At 45.8% G+C, this 20,790-nt stretch overlaps 1 protein-coding gene across 1 annotated transcript in view; it reads left to right on the top strand.

The window, feature by feature from the left end:
• The window catches only part of RAD23B (RAD23 nucleotide excision repair protein B), a 366,676-nt gene that overhangs the window by 285,989 nt on the left and 59,897 nt on the right, over positions 1–20,790 (top strand). The window contains exon 8 of the mRNA XM_086962076.1: positions 13,351–13,478. Within this exon, the coding sequence (XP_086818202.1) occupies positions 13,351–13,478 (128 nt within the window). The remainder of the gene's footprint in view (positions 1–13,350; positions 13,479–20,790) is intronic.

The raw sequence follows: 20,790 nt of genomic DNA on the forward strand, positions 1-20,790 counted from the left end.
ACATGTTGCACAGCAAAGGCTGTGGATCCCCTTTCTGCCCCTCTTTCTGAGGTTCTCCTCTTTCTTCTTTCCCTTGCCCAGCAGGGCTCTGCTCTGGGCACTATCAAGGGCTACCTCTCTGCCATTTCCGCCTTCTTAAGGCTACCTGATCCGCCCTCTTTGTTCAAGTCCCCAGTTGTGAATAGGTTCTTGAAGGGCATCACTTATATGTTCCCTTCTGTTCCTTTTGTGATGCCTCAGTGGGATTTGAACCTTGTCCTGACTTATCTAATGTGCGCTCCCTTTGAGCCACTTCATAACTGTCCTCTTCGTCTTCTTACCTTAAGACTGCATTCCTGGTTGCCATCACCTCTGCCAGGAGAGTGAGTGAGCTCCAGGCCCTTTCTTCACAACCTCCTTTCCTTTCTGTCCATCCGGACAAAGTTTTGTTGCGGACGAGACCCTCTTTCCTGCCCAAGGTAGTCACAGCCTTCCACATCGGGCAGTCCATCACCTTGCCCACCTTCTTTCCCCCTCCGCATTCCACGAAAGAGGAAGAGGGGCTCTCATACTATCTGGATTGCACACGTCCATTCCGGATGGATTGCCAACTCTTTGTTGGTTATGTTGGCGCTAAGAAGGGACGGGCGGTGCACAAACGGACCATTTCCCGATGGGTCATCTTGTGCATCAAGGCTTGTTATTCACTGGCTAAAAAGGAGCCTCCTGTGGGGCTACGTGCCCATTCCACTCTGGCCATGGCGGCTACCACTGCCCTGGGTCGGGGAGTCCCCTTGCAGGACATCTGTCAGGCAGCTACGTGGGCCTCGCTGCACACGTTCGCAAGACACTACTGCCTGGACAGCCAAGTCCTGAGAGATGGCTTTTTCGGCCGTTCCGTTCTCCAGGACTTTCTGCTGTGATCATTGGTTCGCAGACCCGCCACCAGGGTTGGTATTGCTGGGGTATCTATTCTAAGGTAAGGAATCTAATACTAACCTGTTTATTTCAGATGCACAAGTTACTTACCTTCGGTAACAATATATCTGGAAGAAACAGTAGTTAGTAATAGATTCCTTACCGCCCCACCTATCCTCCCCGTTCTGCGAACCAATATCTAGGTTTAAGGTTATCTCCTTTCAGGGCCCTAGTTTCATGGCACCAGTGTTAGTTTTCATCATGGCTCTGCGTTTCAGGCGCGGAAAAGCTGTGTATAAGAACCGACGTCAGCTCCTGAGTGCGGCGTCTAAGTACTCCGGTGACGTCATCCCGGCGCCAATGACTGACGCAGAGCCGCAGACGACTCCTACCGACGCGCAGGGGTACTGCGACGCAAACATTTCCGGATCCAGGCTGACGCCTGGGGATATTCTAAGGTAAGGAATCTAATACGAACTACTGTTTCTTACAGATATATCGTTACCGAAGGTAAGTAACTTGTGCAATAGGTTAAACTTTGCCACCTTCAACATTGTTAGAGGAGTCTGATGACGATAGAATGTTTGAACCTGCTGATATTCCTTATCAGCTGCATGTAAAATACCAAGAGGAAGATAATGAATAGGAGGGTTACTACCAACAAGAATATCGCCCTCCTCATGCAAATATTCAATATATTGAACAAGATAATGAGCCTATGGTCCATCTTCCTGTGACTCTGGTACAGGACCTTCAAGATTTACTGCTTGATTACTGCACACACTTTCTTTCAGTAGTTGTTCCTCCACCACAGCCTGCCTCTTCTCCACCACATACCTCTGAACCTTTGCTTGTAACCTCCCCTGTGGGAAATACTATTTTGCCTCAACAGCAGGACACTTCTGATGGCGAAATTGAGGACCGTCAACCTCAAAAAGATAGGCAAGTAGGGGATGAATGGGAGGACTAGGTTATAGCGACACCAGCTTCTCCTTCTCCTCAAACTGTAGTCTCTCCACCAGAAGAAATTGGTGGCTTTCACACTCAAATGGAAAGAACAGCTTCATGTTTTCAACTGTCATTAACAGTTAAGCAATCAGATTGCTTTCTCTACGATTTCAAATCTATCCAGAAAATCTGTCCGATCTATACCTATTATACATCACATCTGGGATGAAGGTGAAAAGATGACGAAACCTGCCACAGCTATCCCGGTCTTGCCCAGAATCGACAAGAAGTATAAAGCTCCTGACTATGCTCCAGCTTGTTTGGTAGGACATCCTATGCCTGACTCAGTTATCTCATAAGCTGCCCAAAGGAGATCAAGGAATCCTATAGCGCCCATTACTGCACTGCCTGACAGAGAAGGGAGGCGCCTAGATAACCTCTGCAAAAGATTCACAACCACCCCAGTTGCTATAATTCGCGCCGCTAACGGTCTGGCGATTCTAGCCGGATAAGATTGCCAGATGTGGTTGGACATCGCTCATTTCATAGATCTCCTTCCAGAGGATAAAAGGATGGAAGCAAGAAAGAACCTGTTAGAAGGGGAAAGATCTGCATCTGAGATTATCGATGTTTCTATGGATATTGCTTCCTTGGTCTTTCGTAAGCTTGCTGGAGTTTCTGTCAGGCGCCAGGGTTGGCCAAAGGCAACAATGTTCCGCCCTGAGAGCAAAATCTTGGACGTGCCAGTTGATGGTGAAACACTTTTCGCCAAACAGATGGATGACGCTTTGCAAGCCATCAAATCAGACACGGATACAGTTAAGGCCTTGGGAACGCTCCAAACGAGAGAGACTCCCTTTCGTAGAGCGCGTGGCAGAGGAGCCTATTCTTTTCAAGGAGGTTACCAGAGATGCCAGCCTCAGACTTGCACCTCTTTACGACCGTCCTACCAGCATCAACAGCAATATTGTGCAGCACCACAAGCTGCTTATTCCAGACAATCTAGACGGAAGCAACAAATTCAACCCAGGGATTCAGTCCGAAAGCTGTGACGCCTCACCGCCTTCCGCTCTTCCTTCTCTGGTTCACTAAAGAAAATTACCCTTTCTCATTGCCTACATCAATGGCAGAGAATAACAGACAAATGGGTCCTGGATATAATAAAATATGGTCACACCCTAGAGTGCACCTCAACGCCACCTCCTCCTTTGCCTAAAAAATCAATACAACCCCATTTTCAATTGCTAAAGAAGGAGGGCTTGCTAATGCTTCTAAAGAGAGCAATAGAATGTGCACCATGCTCTCGGAGAGGAAAATCCTTCTACTCCCGTTTTTTCTGATAAAGAAGAAAGTCAGGAAAATGGCGTCCCATTCTAGACCTCAGAAAACTCAACAAATACCTGCTGAAAAAATCCTTTTGAATGGTATCTCTCCAGGAGATATTACAGCTTCTGAACCATTTGGATTTTATAGCAACCCTGGACTTGGACGATATTTCCATATCCATCACAGGCATCGAAAATGTCTGTTTCTCTGTGGCAGGCGCACATTATCAATTCAAGGTGCTTCCCTATGGCCTTCGTTCAGCTCCTCTGGTTTTCACCAAGTTCCTAGCTCCCGGGGCAGTGTACCTAAGATTAAAAGGCCTACAGATCTTCCCATATTTCAACGATTGGCTTGTGAAAGCTCCTACTCTTCATCAAGCTTCAGAAGCCATCTCTTTCTGCCTGCTGCTCTCCCGCTCTCTAGGGCTGACAGTAAATCTTCAAAAATCTATTCTACCAGTGGTTGGTGTGCTTCGTGGCTCCGTGCTTCTGGCATGGAATGTCCCAAATTAATGGACGTCGGCACGATGGGGTGGTGCCTATGTAGGCACTGCAAACGTCCCTTCAAGTGATGCCATGCGGAGCCGATTGACACCACCGACCGGCGAGCAGGGGTACTAATGTAGAAAAATGCCTGGACCCAGTGTAAGTCCAGGGGAAAATACTACAGTAAGGAATCTGCTGGTATAGTGTCTACCAGATAAGGGGTTACTGAAGCGAAGTAACTTAGTTCTCACTTGCTACAGCTTTCACTTAAATGCTTGCTCATTTTCACTGAAACAGATAGTCAGCTAGCATGAAAATGAGTGGCAGATTAAAAAATCCATTGAGTAGAAATTGGCCCTACAATGATGGGCATTTAAATATTGTAACTTTTATTAGTATGGCTTACAGTTGCTGCAGACTGTAAAGTTTCTGCTTTTGCCCATCCAGCTGTTGGCTGGTGACTGGGTAATACATTGCTTTGAGAGTCTCCCAAACCGTGATCAGGTCGGTTGAGTGTTTATTTGCTATTGAGCCTGGGATAATGTATTGGTGGTAAATGTCTTAAGTGTTTTGTCCCTTTGTGTGTGTATAATGTATACACACAGCTGTAGGACGTGTTCATTTGGTGTAGCAGCATTCTTCCACACCGTTCCATTATTTTTTCCAAATCACAAATTGACTCATTTGGTTTTGAAACAAGCTAAGATATGATAGATTATATTTCCTAAATGGCCTCACCAACAGTGGTTCACAAATCTTCAACATATAAGGGAGGATACACAGGTGATTGTTGTCCATGCTTCAGTAATCAACTTGCCAGCTTGGGTCCTGAATTAAATGGCTCCGGATTTCACAAACATTATAAAAGCAAGACTTTTCAGTAAAAAAATCATATGCATTCAAATGTATGATTCTGGAGATTGTGTGTTGAAGTTCATTGACCTTATGATGTGCTAAAAACCTTTGCTTGGAAAAATCTAAGTTGAAATTCACTTCGAAAAAGGTTTTAGGAGCAGCTCTCAGTGCTTATGTGAAGAGTTGTTCCTAATTTCCTTTATTGCCCTTCAAATTGTATATTTTCTTGGATAGTAAAATATTCACCGAATCTGAATACTTGCCCTTCCTTGGGGCTTAATACATTGTAGTATCAAAGCGTATGGGACTGGATTTTTATCTCCTACACATATGCAGTATGCATGGGTAGTGAGATCCAGACCCTTTATGATGAGCCCTTAAGTGTTCTCTGTACAAAATGGGGCAGATTTTAAGGAACCATCTAAGGTTTCTTCTTTATACGATCTTCTTTCCATGTAGGAGCAGACTATAAAGCTCCATACGTTTTGTTTTTTCCTACATCAAGTCTATCAGAAGGGTTCTTCTTACCCCATGATGTGAATATAACTATTTTTCATGGAAAACAAATACATTGAGAATAAGTAGTGTTTTATGTTCTCATTTTAAAGGATTATCCTCTAAAGGATCTGTAGAGCACTGGATTGTTCAGGTGCAAAAAACTGCTACTGAGGTAAACAGATAGCTCTCAGAAAAGATCTAGGTTCACACAAGGTAACATTCCACAAAATGTAATTCCTTATTCTGGATATGTGCAGACAATGTAAGAACAAAACAATGGTTTGCTTTGGGGGAGATTAAAGCCCAACTTCCTAGTCCAAGTATTAAGAGTCTAAGTAGAAGCTGCTCGCAAATGCAGGTGCAGATCTCCAAACAGCCTCTGCAATTATCAAACTGTTATGGGGCAACTATGTAACCCTGGGAACCCGAGCTAGGAAAGGCAAGAACAAGACAATAGTTCCCTTCAGGAGATGTGTAGAGCCTAACCTCCTAGGCCAAGTATTACGATCCAGAAACGCATGAATAGTCATACAGTTCAGTTTATTTCAATATATCTAATCACATTACAGGTGCTCCAAAAACGACGCAGAGAATGTGAATAGCGACATCTGTGAAAGTTTGTGCGTTGTTGCTGTACAAAAATATATACAACATATATGTACATTCCTCACTAGGGACTGATAAAATTAAAGATTCCCTCCATATGAAAAACAATTAGACGGAACATTAATGTCTGGCCACTGAATTAAGGTAGCCAGACACCGCCCCAAAGCTGAAATATGCACTTTCTGAAGATAGGTGCATTGGACAACCAATATTGTGACTCGTTGGGTAGAGAGCTGCTACAGTTTGCAGCGTTTACACTACCTTTACTCAGTGACCCAACATTAATGTCCTGACAAATTGTTTTTCATATGGTAATTTTTTTTCCCTATATACTAGTTGCTACCAATAATTTGTTGTCCTGATGATGACCCTGATAAATCACTCTATATAGGGTTGAAACGTCGACAAATGAACTAGTGAACTGATATGATTTTATCATGATAAACTAACTTCTCCTATTTTGAGTCCTGCTGATAATCTAACTGTTCGAGGCATGTGGGCTGCTGAATTCATATCTGTGCATAGATCGCCGCCTAGTGTTGGGTCCGGATGGTTGCACATTGTTGTCCTGGAAAAGTCTTCGAAGTATCACGAGATAGGTGGCTCCTCCCTCGGACTACAGTGCGCATGGGCATCCTCTCCATCCTCAGATAGTTTTTTCCGCCATTGGGTTCGGATGTACTTTCCTTTCTTCGAAGTTCGGAATCGAAAACAGTTATTCTAAAAGGCCAAATGGCCTTAGAGTTCGTCGGTATTGTTTCGATCGGTCTAGAGAAACTTTGTTTAGAGTTATCCAGCTCCGGACGTTGAATCAGGCCGCAGGGCCTTCTCGACGCCACGTGGACCGGTCGTCGATGGAACGGACTCCTTTTAAAAGATGCCCTCAATGTAACGCAAAATTCCCACATACAAACACCCTGTATGTAACAGATGTCTATCCCCATGTCATAACTAAGACGACTGCCTAGCCTGTGCCCAGTTTCGATCCAAAAAGACAATCCGGAATCGAAGGGCCACGAGGTTAATAATGCATCAGCGCCGGAGCCAGAAAATATCTTAGACGACGAGGAAGACTTTGTCGAAGCCGAAGAATCGGAGGAACAGGCGGATCAAGACTCTGAGCATGACTCCAATTACTACGTCGACGACGAAGAATACATTGTCAAGGTAGGAGATGACTATCAAGGGATTGGAGATGTCGAGGACGACTCCAGTGACGAAGCGGGCTGAATCGTGAGTAAACCCACCCCCCACAAACACATTACGTCGATTCCAAAGGCTCAGGTCGCGGCATCGCCGGAAGGCCTTTGCCAAGATCTCGATACCGATTCTATAGCCCCGCACTCCAGCTCTGCTAAGAATATTCAAAAAGAGCCATCTCATGAGCATTATCAAAAATTGGTATCGAAAACAAAAACAGTGGTACCAAAAACGAAACCGAAACTGATAGACAATACAGTCTTCGGACCGAACTACGTAGACCCATCGGAGTCCAACAAAAAGGTCGCCGAGCCGAAGGCCAACGTGCCTATACAAACTCCGAAACCGAAGTCTGCGACCCGGTAAAATCGGCTCAGACTGCAAAATCAAAAGGGGTTCTTCGAGAAGGCCTTGATCCCAAAAGGGTCGTCAAACCGAAACAAAGTCGACAAGCCAAAAGTAGTTCCATCAAACTATCGAGCCGAAGCCAATCAATCCACAGAAGGGCATAGAGCCGAAAAATCAAGGCATCGTTCCGAAACAGCTTTCGAAGACGCCTCAAGTTCAAAAGGGGTCGATCGAGCCGACTAGAAATGTCGAACCGATCAAAACATTAGCTCCAAAGAAACCAGCACAGCCAAAAAACACAGTTGGACTGCCGAAACCTTTAGGACCAATTAAATTTGGACTTCCAACTCCCCTTGACAAAAAGCAAAAAACTCTTGGATCATCAAAACTGGTCGACCCGAAAAGCAGTGCCGGACCGAAACGATTAAAGTCAAAAACTGCAGAAGAGGAGATCCTATACCCATACCCCTCAGCAGAAGAACAGTCAAAACTCTACATTGACCCTAATACTGGCAAAGTTACTCTCTATGAAAGGAAAGTCAGACCAGTATCCAGTAAAGACTCCTATACTATCCCACTAAAGAAGAAAAGGGACTGTGCTACTTCCCCTATTCTATTTGAGCCTATCCATCCAGCTATGCCTAACACATACAGATTCACCCACACACTCGGAGGAAGAGGTGGTTGATGAAGATAATGAGGATTACATTTACCCAGTAGACCCTGACCCAGACACCCAGCCACAACCGTGGGTGGACTCAGTGGACCCTTATAGCTCTACACCCATTCCAGATACACCTGCATACCCTACCAAGCCTTCCCCCTACAGAGGATACGGCTGCATTTAATGTACTAATAGACAGAGCAGCCCTCCATCACAATGTAGAGATGCATGCAGACCCCATTGAGGAGGATTTCCTCTTTGACACTTTTGCTACATCAGAAAGGTCTTTAAAAACATTACCTATGTTGAAAGGGGTACTTAAACATGCAGGAGACATATTTAAGGAAACCACTAGGACAAAGGTAATTAACCCCAGAATAGAGAAAAAATAAAGGCCAGCACCATTAGACCCCACATATATTAAGGGGCAACTGCCTCTAGATTCATTGGTGGTATCCAATGCATGTAAACGTGCAAACTCCCAAAGAGGAGAAGCTCCTCCTCCTCCAGACACAGTCGAAAATTCTTGAGGCTTCAGGCAAAAGGGTAGCTGCCCAAGCAGCAAACACATGGCGTATTGCAAATGCACAAGCCCTGCTAGCTAGGTGCGACAGGGCACACTATGACACCTTAGAGACACTCCTCCACCATTTACCTGAACCCTACAAGGAACAGGCTGAGGAACTAGTACAGGAGGGAAATGCCTCCATTAAATGTGCCTTAGACGTTGCAGACACAGCTGCCAGGTCAATTAACACCAGTGTCATGCTTAGAAGACATGCGTGGCTTCGCATCTCAGGTTTCAAAAATGAAGTTCAGTCCACTATATTAAATCAGCCAGTAAATCCAGATTTCTTGTTTGGTCCAGCTGTAGAGAACATTCTGGACAAAATGAAGGACACAGACTGTTAAGTCGATGGGAGCCTTGCAATCCCAACAACATAGGGGCTCCTTTCGTCGCTCCAATTAGAGGAGCTGCAAGAGGTACCTTGTCACAGCACAGCTCAAACTACAAGGGGAACACGCAAACCACCTACAACAAAAACAATAATAGAGGTGGTTACCGAGGCAATAGCAACAAGGGCAGAGGGAGAGGAGGTAATACCACCAGATCCTCTACCAACACCAAGCAGTGACTTCTTGTCGCTACCCCCAGACCATACAACACCGTTCAGGGGATGACTACAGCAGTTCCTACCTGCCTGGCAAAACATCACCAGGTGGGTAATACAAATTATCCAAAATGGCTATTGCCTAGAGCTCATCTCCACACCGCCCAACATACCACCCGTACACCGTTCCATGTCCACAGAACATCTCAACCTATTGCAGCAAGATTTTATCAGTATGCTGCAAAAAGGAGCCATAGAACCAGTACCAATACAACATCAGGGTACAGGGGTATACTCTCTATACTTCCTAATCCCCAAAAAAGGCGGGTCTCTCAGACCAGTATTGGACCTCAGACCCCTAAATCAATACATTCTATCAGAGCATTTCCATATGCTCACTCTACAACAGGTCTTACCACTGCTGCAGCAAGGACACTTCCTCGCAACTATAGACCTCAAAGATGCATACTTCCATATACCTATACACCTGGCTCACAGGAAGTATCTCAGGTTTACAATACAAGGTCAACACTACCAATTCAAAGTCCTTCCTTTTGGTGTGACAACAGCCCCACAGGTGTTCACAAAATGCCTAGCGACAGTAGCTGCACATCTAAGAAGACCGCATATTCATGTCTACCCGTACCTGGACGACTGGCTAATACAAGCAAAGTCTGCCCAGCAATGTGCCAGCCACAAGTCTTGCACCATTCATCTCCTACACAGTCTAGGCTTCTCGCTGAACTATCCAAAATCTCACCTGCAGCCGTCCCATGTACAACAATACCTGGGAGCAACAGTAGATACTCTAACAGCAAAGGCATACCCAAGCACAGCAAGGATCAACAGTATGCAACTGCTCATCCAAATGTTCAAGCCACAACACTCGCTCTCTGCACGAGTGTTTATGCAACTCATAGGCATGATGGCTTCGTGCATATACATAGTCCCTCACGCACGACTACACATGCGTCAGCTACAACAGTGCCTAGCACAACAATGGAACCAGGCTCAAAGACAATTAAAAGACCTAGTGTTGGTAACCAGTCGTGCATACAACTCTCTGCATTGGTGGAAACCACAAATCTTTGCAAAGGTAGACTGTTCCAAGAGCCTGTACCACAGATAGTCATGACGGCGGACGAATCCCTGTTAGGATGGGGAGCCCATGTCCTTCAGTACACCGTGCCAGGCCTATGGACAACACAACAAAAGAAAATGCACATTAACTTACTAGAACTGATGGCAGTTTTTCTGGCACTGAAAGCATTCAAAATACATTTGTGCAACAAGACTGTGTTGATCTGGACGGACAACATGACGGCAATGTATTACATACAGAAGCAGGGAGGAACACACTCTCCACAACTGTCACACCTAGCTCAAAGCATGTGGAAGTGGGCCATTCAAAGAAACATTTTTCTCATGGCGGAACACCTCCCAGGCAAGGACAATCAAATAGCGGATCTGCTCAGCAGACACAGCCAACAGATGCACGAGTGGGAGATTCATTCCAAAGTGCTACAACCATACTTCCAACAGTGGGGACAACCAGACATAGACCTGTTTGCCACAAAGGAAAACACAAAATGCCAGTACTTTGCCGCCAGGTTCCCACATCCGCAGTCGCAGGGGAATGAGATATGGATGAACTGGTCAGGCAAATTTGCGTACGCTTTTCCCCCAGCAACACTAATACCGCTGGTGGCACGCAAACTACGCCAGCATCCAATGACACTAATCCTAGTTGCTCCAACATGGGCGAGGCAACCGTGGTACACAACTTTTCTAGAACTCTCCGTGGTGCCTCATCAAAGACTGCATCGAACACCCGCTCTTCTAACGCAGAGCCATGGAGACATACAGCACCCAGATCCGCAACAGCTGAACCTTGCAATCTGGCTCCTGAAGTCCTAGAGTTTGGGTACCTAAACTTGCCTCCAGACTGCATGAATATTATCAAAGAGGCAAGAAAACCTGCTACTAGAGCATGTTACGCTTCAAAGTGGAAGCGTTTTGTCATTTATTGTAACAATAATGACATAAACCCATTAGATGCTTCAACACAAAACATCATTTGCTATCTTTTGCACTTACATTGTTGCAATTTAGCTTATTCATCTATACGAATACACTTAGCTGCCATAGCAGCTTATCTTCAAAACAGACAGCATCTTTCGCTGTTTCGAGTGCCAGCAATTAAAGCATTCATGGAGGGACTCAAACGAATCATTCCTCCTAAACACCCACCTTCACCAGTCTGGAACCTGAACATTGTTTTAACCAGACTGATGGGACCACCATTTGAGCCGTTACATTCATGTGAATAATAATTTCTAACATGGAAGGTGGCTTTTCTGGTAGCGATTACTTCGCTTAGAAGAGTTGGCGAACTGCAAGCCCTAACTATTCAAGAGCCATTTATCCAAATACATGCAAATAGGGTGGTGCTTAGAACAAACCCTAAATTCATGCCAAAGGTGGTATCCCACTTTCATATCAATCAAACAATAGAACTGCCAGTGTTCTTGCCAAATCCAAAGGCAGTACCTGAAAGAGCACTACATACACTAGATGTCAAAAGAGCTCTTCTTTACTACCTTGACAAAATTACGGATTTTAGGAAAACTAAACAATTGTTTGTTGCCTTTTCACCACAACACAAAGGCAACCCAATTTCAAAATCCGGGTTAGCCAGATGGAGCGTTAAGTGCATTCAAATATGTTATCAAAAATTTAAACGCACATTAACAGTTCCCCCAAGAGCGCATTCTACACGCAAACTAGGGGCATCTATGGCTTTCCTGGGAAACATTCCTCTAGAGGAAATATGTAGAGCAGCCACATGGTCTACCATACATACCTTCACAAAACACTACTGTGTAGATGTTCATTCCAAACAGCAAGCTGCTGTAAGACAGCCTGTTCTAAAAACTCTTTTTCAGACTGCTGCAGCTGGCACAGGTAGCCACCGCGAAGGGAGAGACTGCTATACATTCTATGCACAGATATGAATTCAGCAGCCCACATGCCTCGAACGGAATATGCTACTTACCAGTATGCATCTGTTCTTGGCATGTAGGGCTGCTGACATTCATATCACCCACCCTCCTCCCCGGTGCCTGTCGCAGCTGTAGCATTCATTCTTTCTTGCATGGACATCTCCTACTTTACTATACTCCATCTCTGCCACAATGGCGAAAAACAATCTGAGGATAGAGAGGATGCCCATGCGCACTGTAGTCCGAGGGAGGAGCCACCTATCTTGTGATACTTCGAAGACTCTTCCAGGACAACAATGTGCAATCATCCAGACCCAACACTAGGCGGCGATCTATGCACAGATATGAATGTCAGCAGCCCTACATGCCAAGAACAGATTCATACTGGTAAGTAGCATATTCCTTATCAGCCCTCTGTGACAATTGAGAGCAGTTCCTACATTTGTGAGAGTCTTCTGCTTAGACTGATGCTAGAACAGATGCTGAAATTACGCAATATTCTCTGTAGAACCAGTTTGATTAGCTAGCATTTATGTTGCTGGCAATACATTTTCTTTTCTCTTTGTTTTTCTTTAATCACTGGGTTGGATGGGAATGAGAAACCTGTTTAGAATTTGCATGGAAATTATGAACACTCCATATTTCTCTGACTAAAGGCATTGTGCTTTGTTGGCCAATTATCCAATTAAAATGGTTTCGCTTAATTGTAAGCCTCAAAATCAGCTGCAAGACTAGTGCCCTTGGAAGCTGGATAGGCAGCTTGGTTGCCTCAAAGAAATATTGCAGTTTTTTGTTGTTTACTTTTGTCCGTTAGTTCCTAAACTAAGCACTGAAGGCAGCTGCCTTGAAAGTACCTTTTTATAGCTTCGACTACCCTTTCTTAAAAATTACACACTTCTAGCGCACCATAAGTTTAAAAAAAAAAGTCAAGTTTTCGTTTCGTTTCTCTTTCGGTTTTCTCCTGTATAGATGGGCATTTTTTTCATAAGTTTAGTTTAATCTCCCATGAACCTTGATTACAAGTGAGAAACACTTCTGTGTAAAACAGCTAATCAGGAAATGCTCCTCCATTTGAGATCTGTGTGAAAGAACGTGTTTACTTTAAAGAGTAGAAATACCCCAGGAAATTCCGAGCCTTACCTGAATCTGTTTGTGTATTGTGGCTCTTCAAAGAAAGTGAGAAATTTACACCCCCATTCTGTGATAAAATGTGTTCTTCAATTTTTGATGGGCTGTACCTATTTAGAGAAGTGTCTGTGGCAGTGGAGTCGCAGTGGGTTATAATCTATTCTTCTGTTGTTCTGGAGCAATCTCTTTTGTTTTTTAAATCATGGCAGAATTTAGCAGCAGTTGAAATGTGTTGCACATTTCGGAATTGTCTTTAAAACGTTATATTTTTTGTGTTTCAGGTAACCCGCTGGAATTCTTACAAAACCAGCCGCAATTTCAGCAGATGAGGCAAATTATTCAGCAGAATCCAGCCCTGCTCCCAGCTTTGCTACAGCAGATAGGAAGGGAGAACCCCTCTCTACTCCAGGTGAGATTCTTGAGCTGCTCGGTTTTGTAATAGGATTGCCTGTGTACACTTTATTGAAAATTGACAATGCAGGGCAAATGGAATCTTAAAACAAGGAGTGATCAGACGCCCTGCACCTGTTCTGATAAATTTTTTTTGTAGCCTACCCTGTATTTTTAGGTCTCGCCTGTCGATGCGCATGCGCATCGAGCAAGCGAGACTATGGGGGCTTATCCACTCTTTATCCAACTTGCAAGGAATCGTTGCGATTCCTTGCAGTGCCCGTGACTTTTAAGCTCAATGCGCATGCGCATTGAGCTTAAAAGCGCGTGCACATGCCCCCAGCCGCCTGCCTTGCCTACTCTCCCGCCCCCTCACTTCTTGATTGCACGGCCGCTAGGCCGTGCCTCCCCTACTCTCCTCCTCCTACTCTCCTCCCCTCGCCGTCTGTTCCCGCACTCCTCCCACACCCCCGCTCCGCCCCCTCCCCTGCCTGCCATGTCGCATTTCTCCTCCCCCCTCCCCCCAGCCGCCTGCCTTGCCTACTCTCCCGCCCCCTCACTTCTTGATTGCACGGCCGCTAGGCCGTGCCTCCCCTACTCTCCTCCTCCTACTCTCCTCCCCTCGCCGTCTGTTCCCGCACTCCTCCCACACCCCCGCTCCGCCCCCTCCCCTGCCTGCCATGTCACTATCAACTACCTCTAAGAAACAAACGCTAGGAATAGCGGAGTTGGAAGGTGGTTACTGTCGTTAGTTATGTCAATTGTCCACATTGTATTTGTATTAATATTTGTAAACTGTCAATTCGCCTCCACCGTCTCGTGAATGTCGAGCGCGGGGACAGCCGTGCCTTGGTGGCGCCTCTGTTTGTGCGTGTGTATCTTCGTTTTATTCTTGGTGCCAGGAGCCTCGTTCTCCCCCTCAGTACCCACCTGTTGCCAGGCTGCCTCAGCTGATTCTGTGCGAGGGGAACTCCCTGACACGTGCTCAGGCCGGGCTCGGAAAGTTACCATGATCCCCACTGCCGCCTTCCTGCACATTGAGAACTCGGATTCAGTGCACATTCTGAAACTCTCGGGTTTCCCCAGAGACTATTATTTTCCCCATAAAGAGGAACCGTGGTAGTCACAAGAACAGCATAGCGCAGAACTGATGGCTCATGCCCCCTGGCCATTGCTCATACATCCTCTAATCAGTCTTTTTCTTAACCTCTCCTCTTTCCGCTGCCTGCTTTTTTCCCCGCCATTGCTTTCTTTCTCCTCTTGTTCACCCCTTTTCCTCTAGTTCATCCCCTTCTTACTGCTCTCTTATGTCTCTCATCCGTGCCTCCACTTTCTTTCATTGTATTTACAGTTCCTGTCTCCTTATTCCTTGCTTATTTTGCTGTACATATTCTTTGCCAATGCTTGTTACATTGTGCTGCGTCAGCCCATCCTAAGTATCCCCTCCCTGTTTTGTTCCATCACTCCATCCCACGTTTCCTCTGGTTGCCTCAGTCTCTCCCACTGTTCCCCCTCGAACCGTCTGAAATGAATCACAAAACAGGGTGCCAGAATTTTCTGCTGAGCGACTATCCTGGGCTCTGTGGTGAGAACTGCGTAACTCACACCTCTGTCACAGAACAAGCTACAACCTCAATGTGCCTGTTTTAAGATGTTACATTCACAACGCAGTGCAGCCCCCGTTAACAGTTGTGGCTCGTCTCTACTGACACTGGTTGTCCAATTTTAATAACTCGCACACTCTAAATTGACTGCAGTACCCCGTGTGCCCTGGTCTGGCCATATGTGTAACTTGGCTTATGGGGCTGGTGAATATTGTTTATTTCCCCATAGCGAGGGCCACTGGAATTACGCAATTTTGTGGCTGCGACATTATCTGCATGATGATGGATTTGTTGCAAGCGCCACATAATCCATCGTCTGCTGCATATCCTGCAGAGTTGAACACAAAAAAAAGTTTCTAGCTGAAACAGATCAACAGTAACTAAACAATACTGCAAAACGTATTGCTGCACAATGGAAGGTCATTTGCAAAGGGTGACTGGTCACACATCCATTGCTTATTGCTTTGTTTGAGGGTTAAACTGGTAATTTTGAGGTGGAGTCTCAGCCCAGACAGTGCTAACAAGTATGAAAATGATAAAGTAATGAAATATGATCACAAATTGTGCCGCAATACTCTACATAATTTTTCTTGCTGCATAATTTAGTCGACATATAGTCACATATAAGTCCCGGTAATACAAAACATGTTGCTTTACAAATGTTAGAGGTGTCACATTTACAAAAATTATAACTATTGGCTTTGTAAAGAAGAAAGCTATTAATTTAGCTATTTAGAAAAAACAACACATAAATAAAAAACAAAAAAATAAATAACACCTATAGCTCAAACTTTACTACTGCGAGACCTATTGCATTTCCAATGCTTGTTTCTCTTGTGATCTCTATAACCTGCTGGTCCACTTAGGCTCCTCAGCACTAGGCTCTGCTGGCCAGGGTGTTCGCTGAAAGTGTTTCGCCACTTTTAGTAGAGGCTTGCTTCTGCCCTATCCAACCAGACTGTGCAGAGACTCTATATTGGTTATAGCTGAATTTATAATTCTTGAGCATTTTTACTTATTTTATGGTTGGAAAGCCTGTTGGTGCCCTAGTTGATTCAACTATGTTATGTTATGTTATGTTATACTTTATTTTTATAGCGCACGGCTACTCCAACGGAGTGTCCCGGCGCTTTGATTTGGTAGCTCATAAAAAGAAACATAGCAGATGAAGGACTTTCAGACAAACAAGATAACATAACTAAAGAGTAAAAAGCCAAGTTTTTAAACTTTTCCTAAAAGACAACAGATTCGGAGTACTGCGTAGGGCCAATGGCAGAGTGCTCCAAAGCTGGGGCGCCCTCACACTAAAGGAGCGCCCCCCCCACACGGGCCTTCCTAACCCGGGGGACCACCGCAAGAGACCGAGAATCCGAACGCAGAGCTCTAGTAGGGCGATAAAAAGCAAGCCTGCGCTGAAGGTATTTTGCTCCCGAGCCGAAAAGCGCCTTATGGGCCAGCGTCTGCGCCTTAAAAACTATCCGCTGTCGGATAGGCAGCCAATGGAGTGACTGTAACAGGCCGGATACTCTGGCTCGCCTGCGGAGGCCAAAGATGGCACGCGCCGCAGAATTCTGCACGACCTGGAGCCGCTGCACAAGATAATCTGGGAAACCCAAATGAAGAACGTTGGCATAATCTAATCTGGAGCCAATCAAAGCTTGCACCGTGATCTTCCTATGCCCTTCAGTGAGCAAAGGGAGGAACTTTTGTAGCATCCTTAAAATGCCAAAACATGTGCCCATGAGGCCAAGGATCTGAGATCTCATCGTCAGATTATTGTTATCTTAACACCCAGGTTTTTTGCCACCTGGGATGCCTGAACTGGAGGAAACATATCGTTCGGCCACCATGCCTGCCAATCCGGGGCTAAGGTACAGCCAAAGGACAGCACCTCCGACTTGTCGGAGTTGCATTTAAGGCTGTTCTGCTGAAACCAATTAAAGACCACTCCGAGACAGTCCCGAATGCTCTCTCCATCAAAGTCCTCCCCTTTCCTACACGTGAAGAGAAGCTGGGTGTCATCGGCGTAGAAAACGATCTGGGCCCCAAAAGACTCCGCCAGTGCCGCCAGAGGGGGTCATAAAGATGTTGAAAAGAGTCGGGCTCAACACAGAACCCTGCGGAACTCCGACTCCCAATGGTGGCATCTCAGCGGAGCTGGGGGGGACCCAGACCGTTTGTCGACGGCCCGCTAGGAAAGATGTAAACCAGCTGAACACCGTCCCCCTCAGACCGATGTTATGAAGTCTGGCGAGGAGCCCCTCATGGGGGACGGTGTCAAAAGCCGCCGACAGATCAAGCATGACAAGCATGGCTTTACCTCCAGAGTCCAGAACCTCCTTGATGGCCTCAGACACTTCTAAAAGCGCAGTCTCGGTACTCAAATTGGGCCGAAAGCCAGATTGCGACGGGTGCAGCAAATTGTTCGTCTCCAGAAAAGCAGACAGCACGCTATGTACGTGCTTTTCCGTAATTTTTGCCAACGCTGGAAGAAGCGAGATAGGCCTGTAATTAGCCAACACCTCTGAGTCAGAGCCCGGCTTTTTGAGGAGGGGGATCCCCATAGCCTGCTTCCAGTCCTGTGGGACCATCTCCTCCCTTAAAGAGCGGTTCAAGAGTGGATTAACCAGCGGGTTTACCACCTCCGCCATCCTCGCCAAAAATTTGGCTGGGCAGGGGTCTAACGGTGACCCAGATTTAAGATTTGCCAAAAGTGCCAGAAGAAATGGGCGGGAAGACACACAGGGCAGAGTCCGGGGTGGGTGATGGAACTATCCCATCACCGCTGCTGGGCTGAACTTCAACTGACCTCCCCTGAAAGGAGTCCTGGATCAGTTTGATCTTGTCTGTAAAGAACTTTGCGAGGTCACAGGCCCATGACTCAGAGGGAGCAGTTTGAGAAAGGTTAGATCTAGGAGTTATGAACTCCCTCACAACAGTGAAAATCTCCTTGCAGGAGTTAGAAGCTGCCTCAATCCTCCTAGATAAATAATCCTTTTTCTCGCGAAGGATATCACGATGATAAGCCTTGATTGCAGTCCTGTAAGCAAGTTTGGCCATCAGGTCATACAGGGAACGCCAGGCCCTCTCCGCCACCTTACACTGGCCGCGGGAGGCAAGCAGTGCTTCCGTGAACCACGGAGCAGAAACCCGCTTGGAGATAGCCCGAGACGCCGACACAGGGGCTAGGTCATTCAGCCTATCAGTCAACCACAGCCGTAAGGAGTCCACATCCTGCTCCAAGTCCCCTAAGAGGGGACACGGATGGTCCCGAAAAGCCTGAGCTAGCATCCCAGAAGTCACACAATGGAGTGCTCTGGAAACAGATCCCTGTGTTCTAGGCTCAGTGCTGGGCAATTTCTCCCTGCCCCGTATGCAGAACCTAGCCAGCTTGTGGTCGGACCAGAGCACCGGGACCAGCTCTGTCCAAGTGTGGCCGTGGAAAAGACCTGATCCAGTGTGTGACCCTTGTCATGTGGGCGACCAGAAAGAAAAGGCACCAGACCAAGGGGGTCTGTGATATCAAATAGCTTATTCACATCTGGATCCACGCCCTCATCCATATGGAAGTTGAAATCTCCCGCCAACACACAGTGCTCCACCCTCAACGCTAGGCCTGCCACAACTGCATGAAGATCATCAAAGAAAGATCCCGTCGGACCCAGGGGGTCTGTATACCAGCAACCCTGTAAGGATTTGATGGGGAGCCAGAGTGATGGAGAAAGCCAAAGACTCAGAACCAATGATAGTTTCAGTCGGGATGATAGAACAAACAGCCCGCTTGTTCACGACAAGAGCCACCGCCCCCCCCCCCACCCCCCACCCCCCTCCCTCCCCCCCCTTCAATCTGTCTTTACGAAAAATATTATACTCGGGTGGAATAGCTGCCAAGATGTCCGGATTGGATGATTCGCCCAACCACGTTTCTGTTAACATTAAACATAATGGTTGTTCCGTAGCAAGGAGGTCAAAGATCTCCAAGGCGTGTCTACACACAGATCTTTATTAAGAAGTAGGCAAATAACGGAATTCTTGAATTCTATTGTGTATCTGGGTTAGTCTGTTGTAAAACATGCTTGTGGTTTGTGTGTTTGGACATGGAAACTGGTTATGGTATGATCGGTCTCCTCACAGAGTACCCATTGTATGCAGCACGCACTGGTATTTGTCCTTGCCTAGAGTTGTGACATTCCAACCCCTCTGTGACTGAGTTGCAGGGATTCTGTTTTTGGAACAGAACTATGCCTGGGATCACAGAACCCCAGTATATGTACACTGAGTCACCATAGCACATCAGTGCCTATGCACCCCAACCCAGCTCATGGTGTCTCACCAGAACTCCTAACCTTCCCAGAGTAGCAGGTAAGTTGGCTCCCTAGAACACAACACTCTACTCCTATCAGTAAACTGCGGTAGCAGGTGATCACCTTACGTTTTCTCACTTGTGCATGTCCACAATAAACAGAAGCAAGACACAAAAATAGTTTGCAATATTAATTGAAACTATCGTGCTCTATTATGAAGCAACTGTGCTGCAGTTAGAAAACATATAAAACTTAGTCATGTAATTTGCTTAACCATTAAACCATACACAATGAAAATCATTATCCTGGTTATTGGTGTATCTGCCTAAGCCTAGCCTCACTGGGATATAATCAACATCTCTAGGATGGTGATGTGCCCCACACCTGGCATTTGCTGTTAGTTGGTCTGCATCTCAGATTGCCTAAAGCAGTTGCTCTGATTCCGGGACCTCTCTCTGCTAGAAATCCTCCTCTCTGTTTCCAAAATGGAAACTCTCGACCTGTGATAATAAATGCCCTACTTGTAAAGAGCAGCTGGGTCTCTTCCATTGTGTCTAGGTGTTAGTGCCTGACCACAGAGAATAACAGAGTCCAATGTTGTTTGACCTTGCACTAAATGTTCTGACTAAATCTCCGCAGAAAAGCAGAACAATAAAATACGTGCAGCCTATTTCTAAAAAAAAGTGTGGCACAAAAACAAGCATGTTATTTCGTACCTTGTGCAAAGCAAAAGCAGCATACAGCGTGTGCAGTGCGCGTGGTTGTGCTAACATAAGGAAAAACCACAGTGAGTATAGGGTAAACACGGTCCCCCTTCCACACATTTTGGTCAGGACTGTAATGTAATGACTAAGAAAATACTAACCTTATGCACAAGCTAAGCAAGTCTAAACCATTGCTAATGAGCATGTTATAGAAAATGGACTGTGAATAAGTGTTGATTTTTTTAAGTTATTAGTCTTTTTTTATTAAAAACGTACCTTATTACGAAGACCTGGGTCGTAAAATAAAGTACAAAGTATAATTTTCTAAAATTGGTGTGGATCTTGAGTCGTTTGCCCATTATTGATCACTGTTGTGCAATAAGTGTCTTACACTTCTCTGTGTTAAGCCTAAGACTGCTTGCCCACACTACCCCTAATAGAGCATTTTTGGTTTTATATAGAGCCCTGTAAACTTTTGTAGAACCCCTGGACTCTGTGCACTGTATTACCACCTAGTGGCAATATATACAGAGTCTGCTTCCTACACTCTCCCAAACTGTTGCCGACAACAGAGATGCAGCCAGGTTCACCATCCGATGTGGAGTTGATACTATTGACTCTCTAGCCAGAGCAGTTTCATCAACAGTGACCTTACTGTGCCACACCTGGCTGAGGACAACTGGCTTTTCTGGAGCAGTCCAAGCACCACATATAGACAT

The sequence above is a fragment of the Lissotriton vulgaris genome, chromosome 3_1 (assembly GCF_964263255.1).
Source record: "Lissotriton vulgaris chromosome 3_1, aLisVul1.2, whole genome shotgun sequence".
Taxonomy (NCBI): Eukaryota; Metazoa; Chordata; class Amphibia; order Caudata; family Salamandridae; genus Lissotriton; species Lissotriton vulgaris.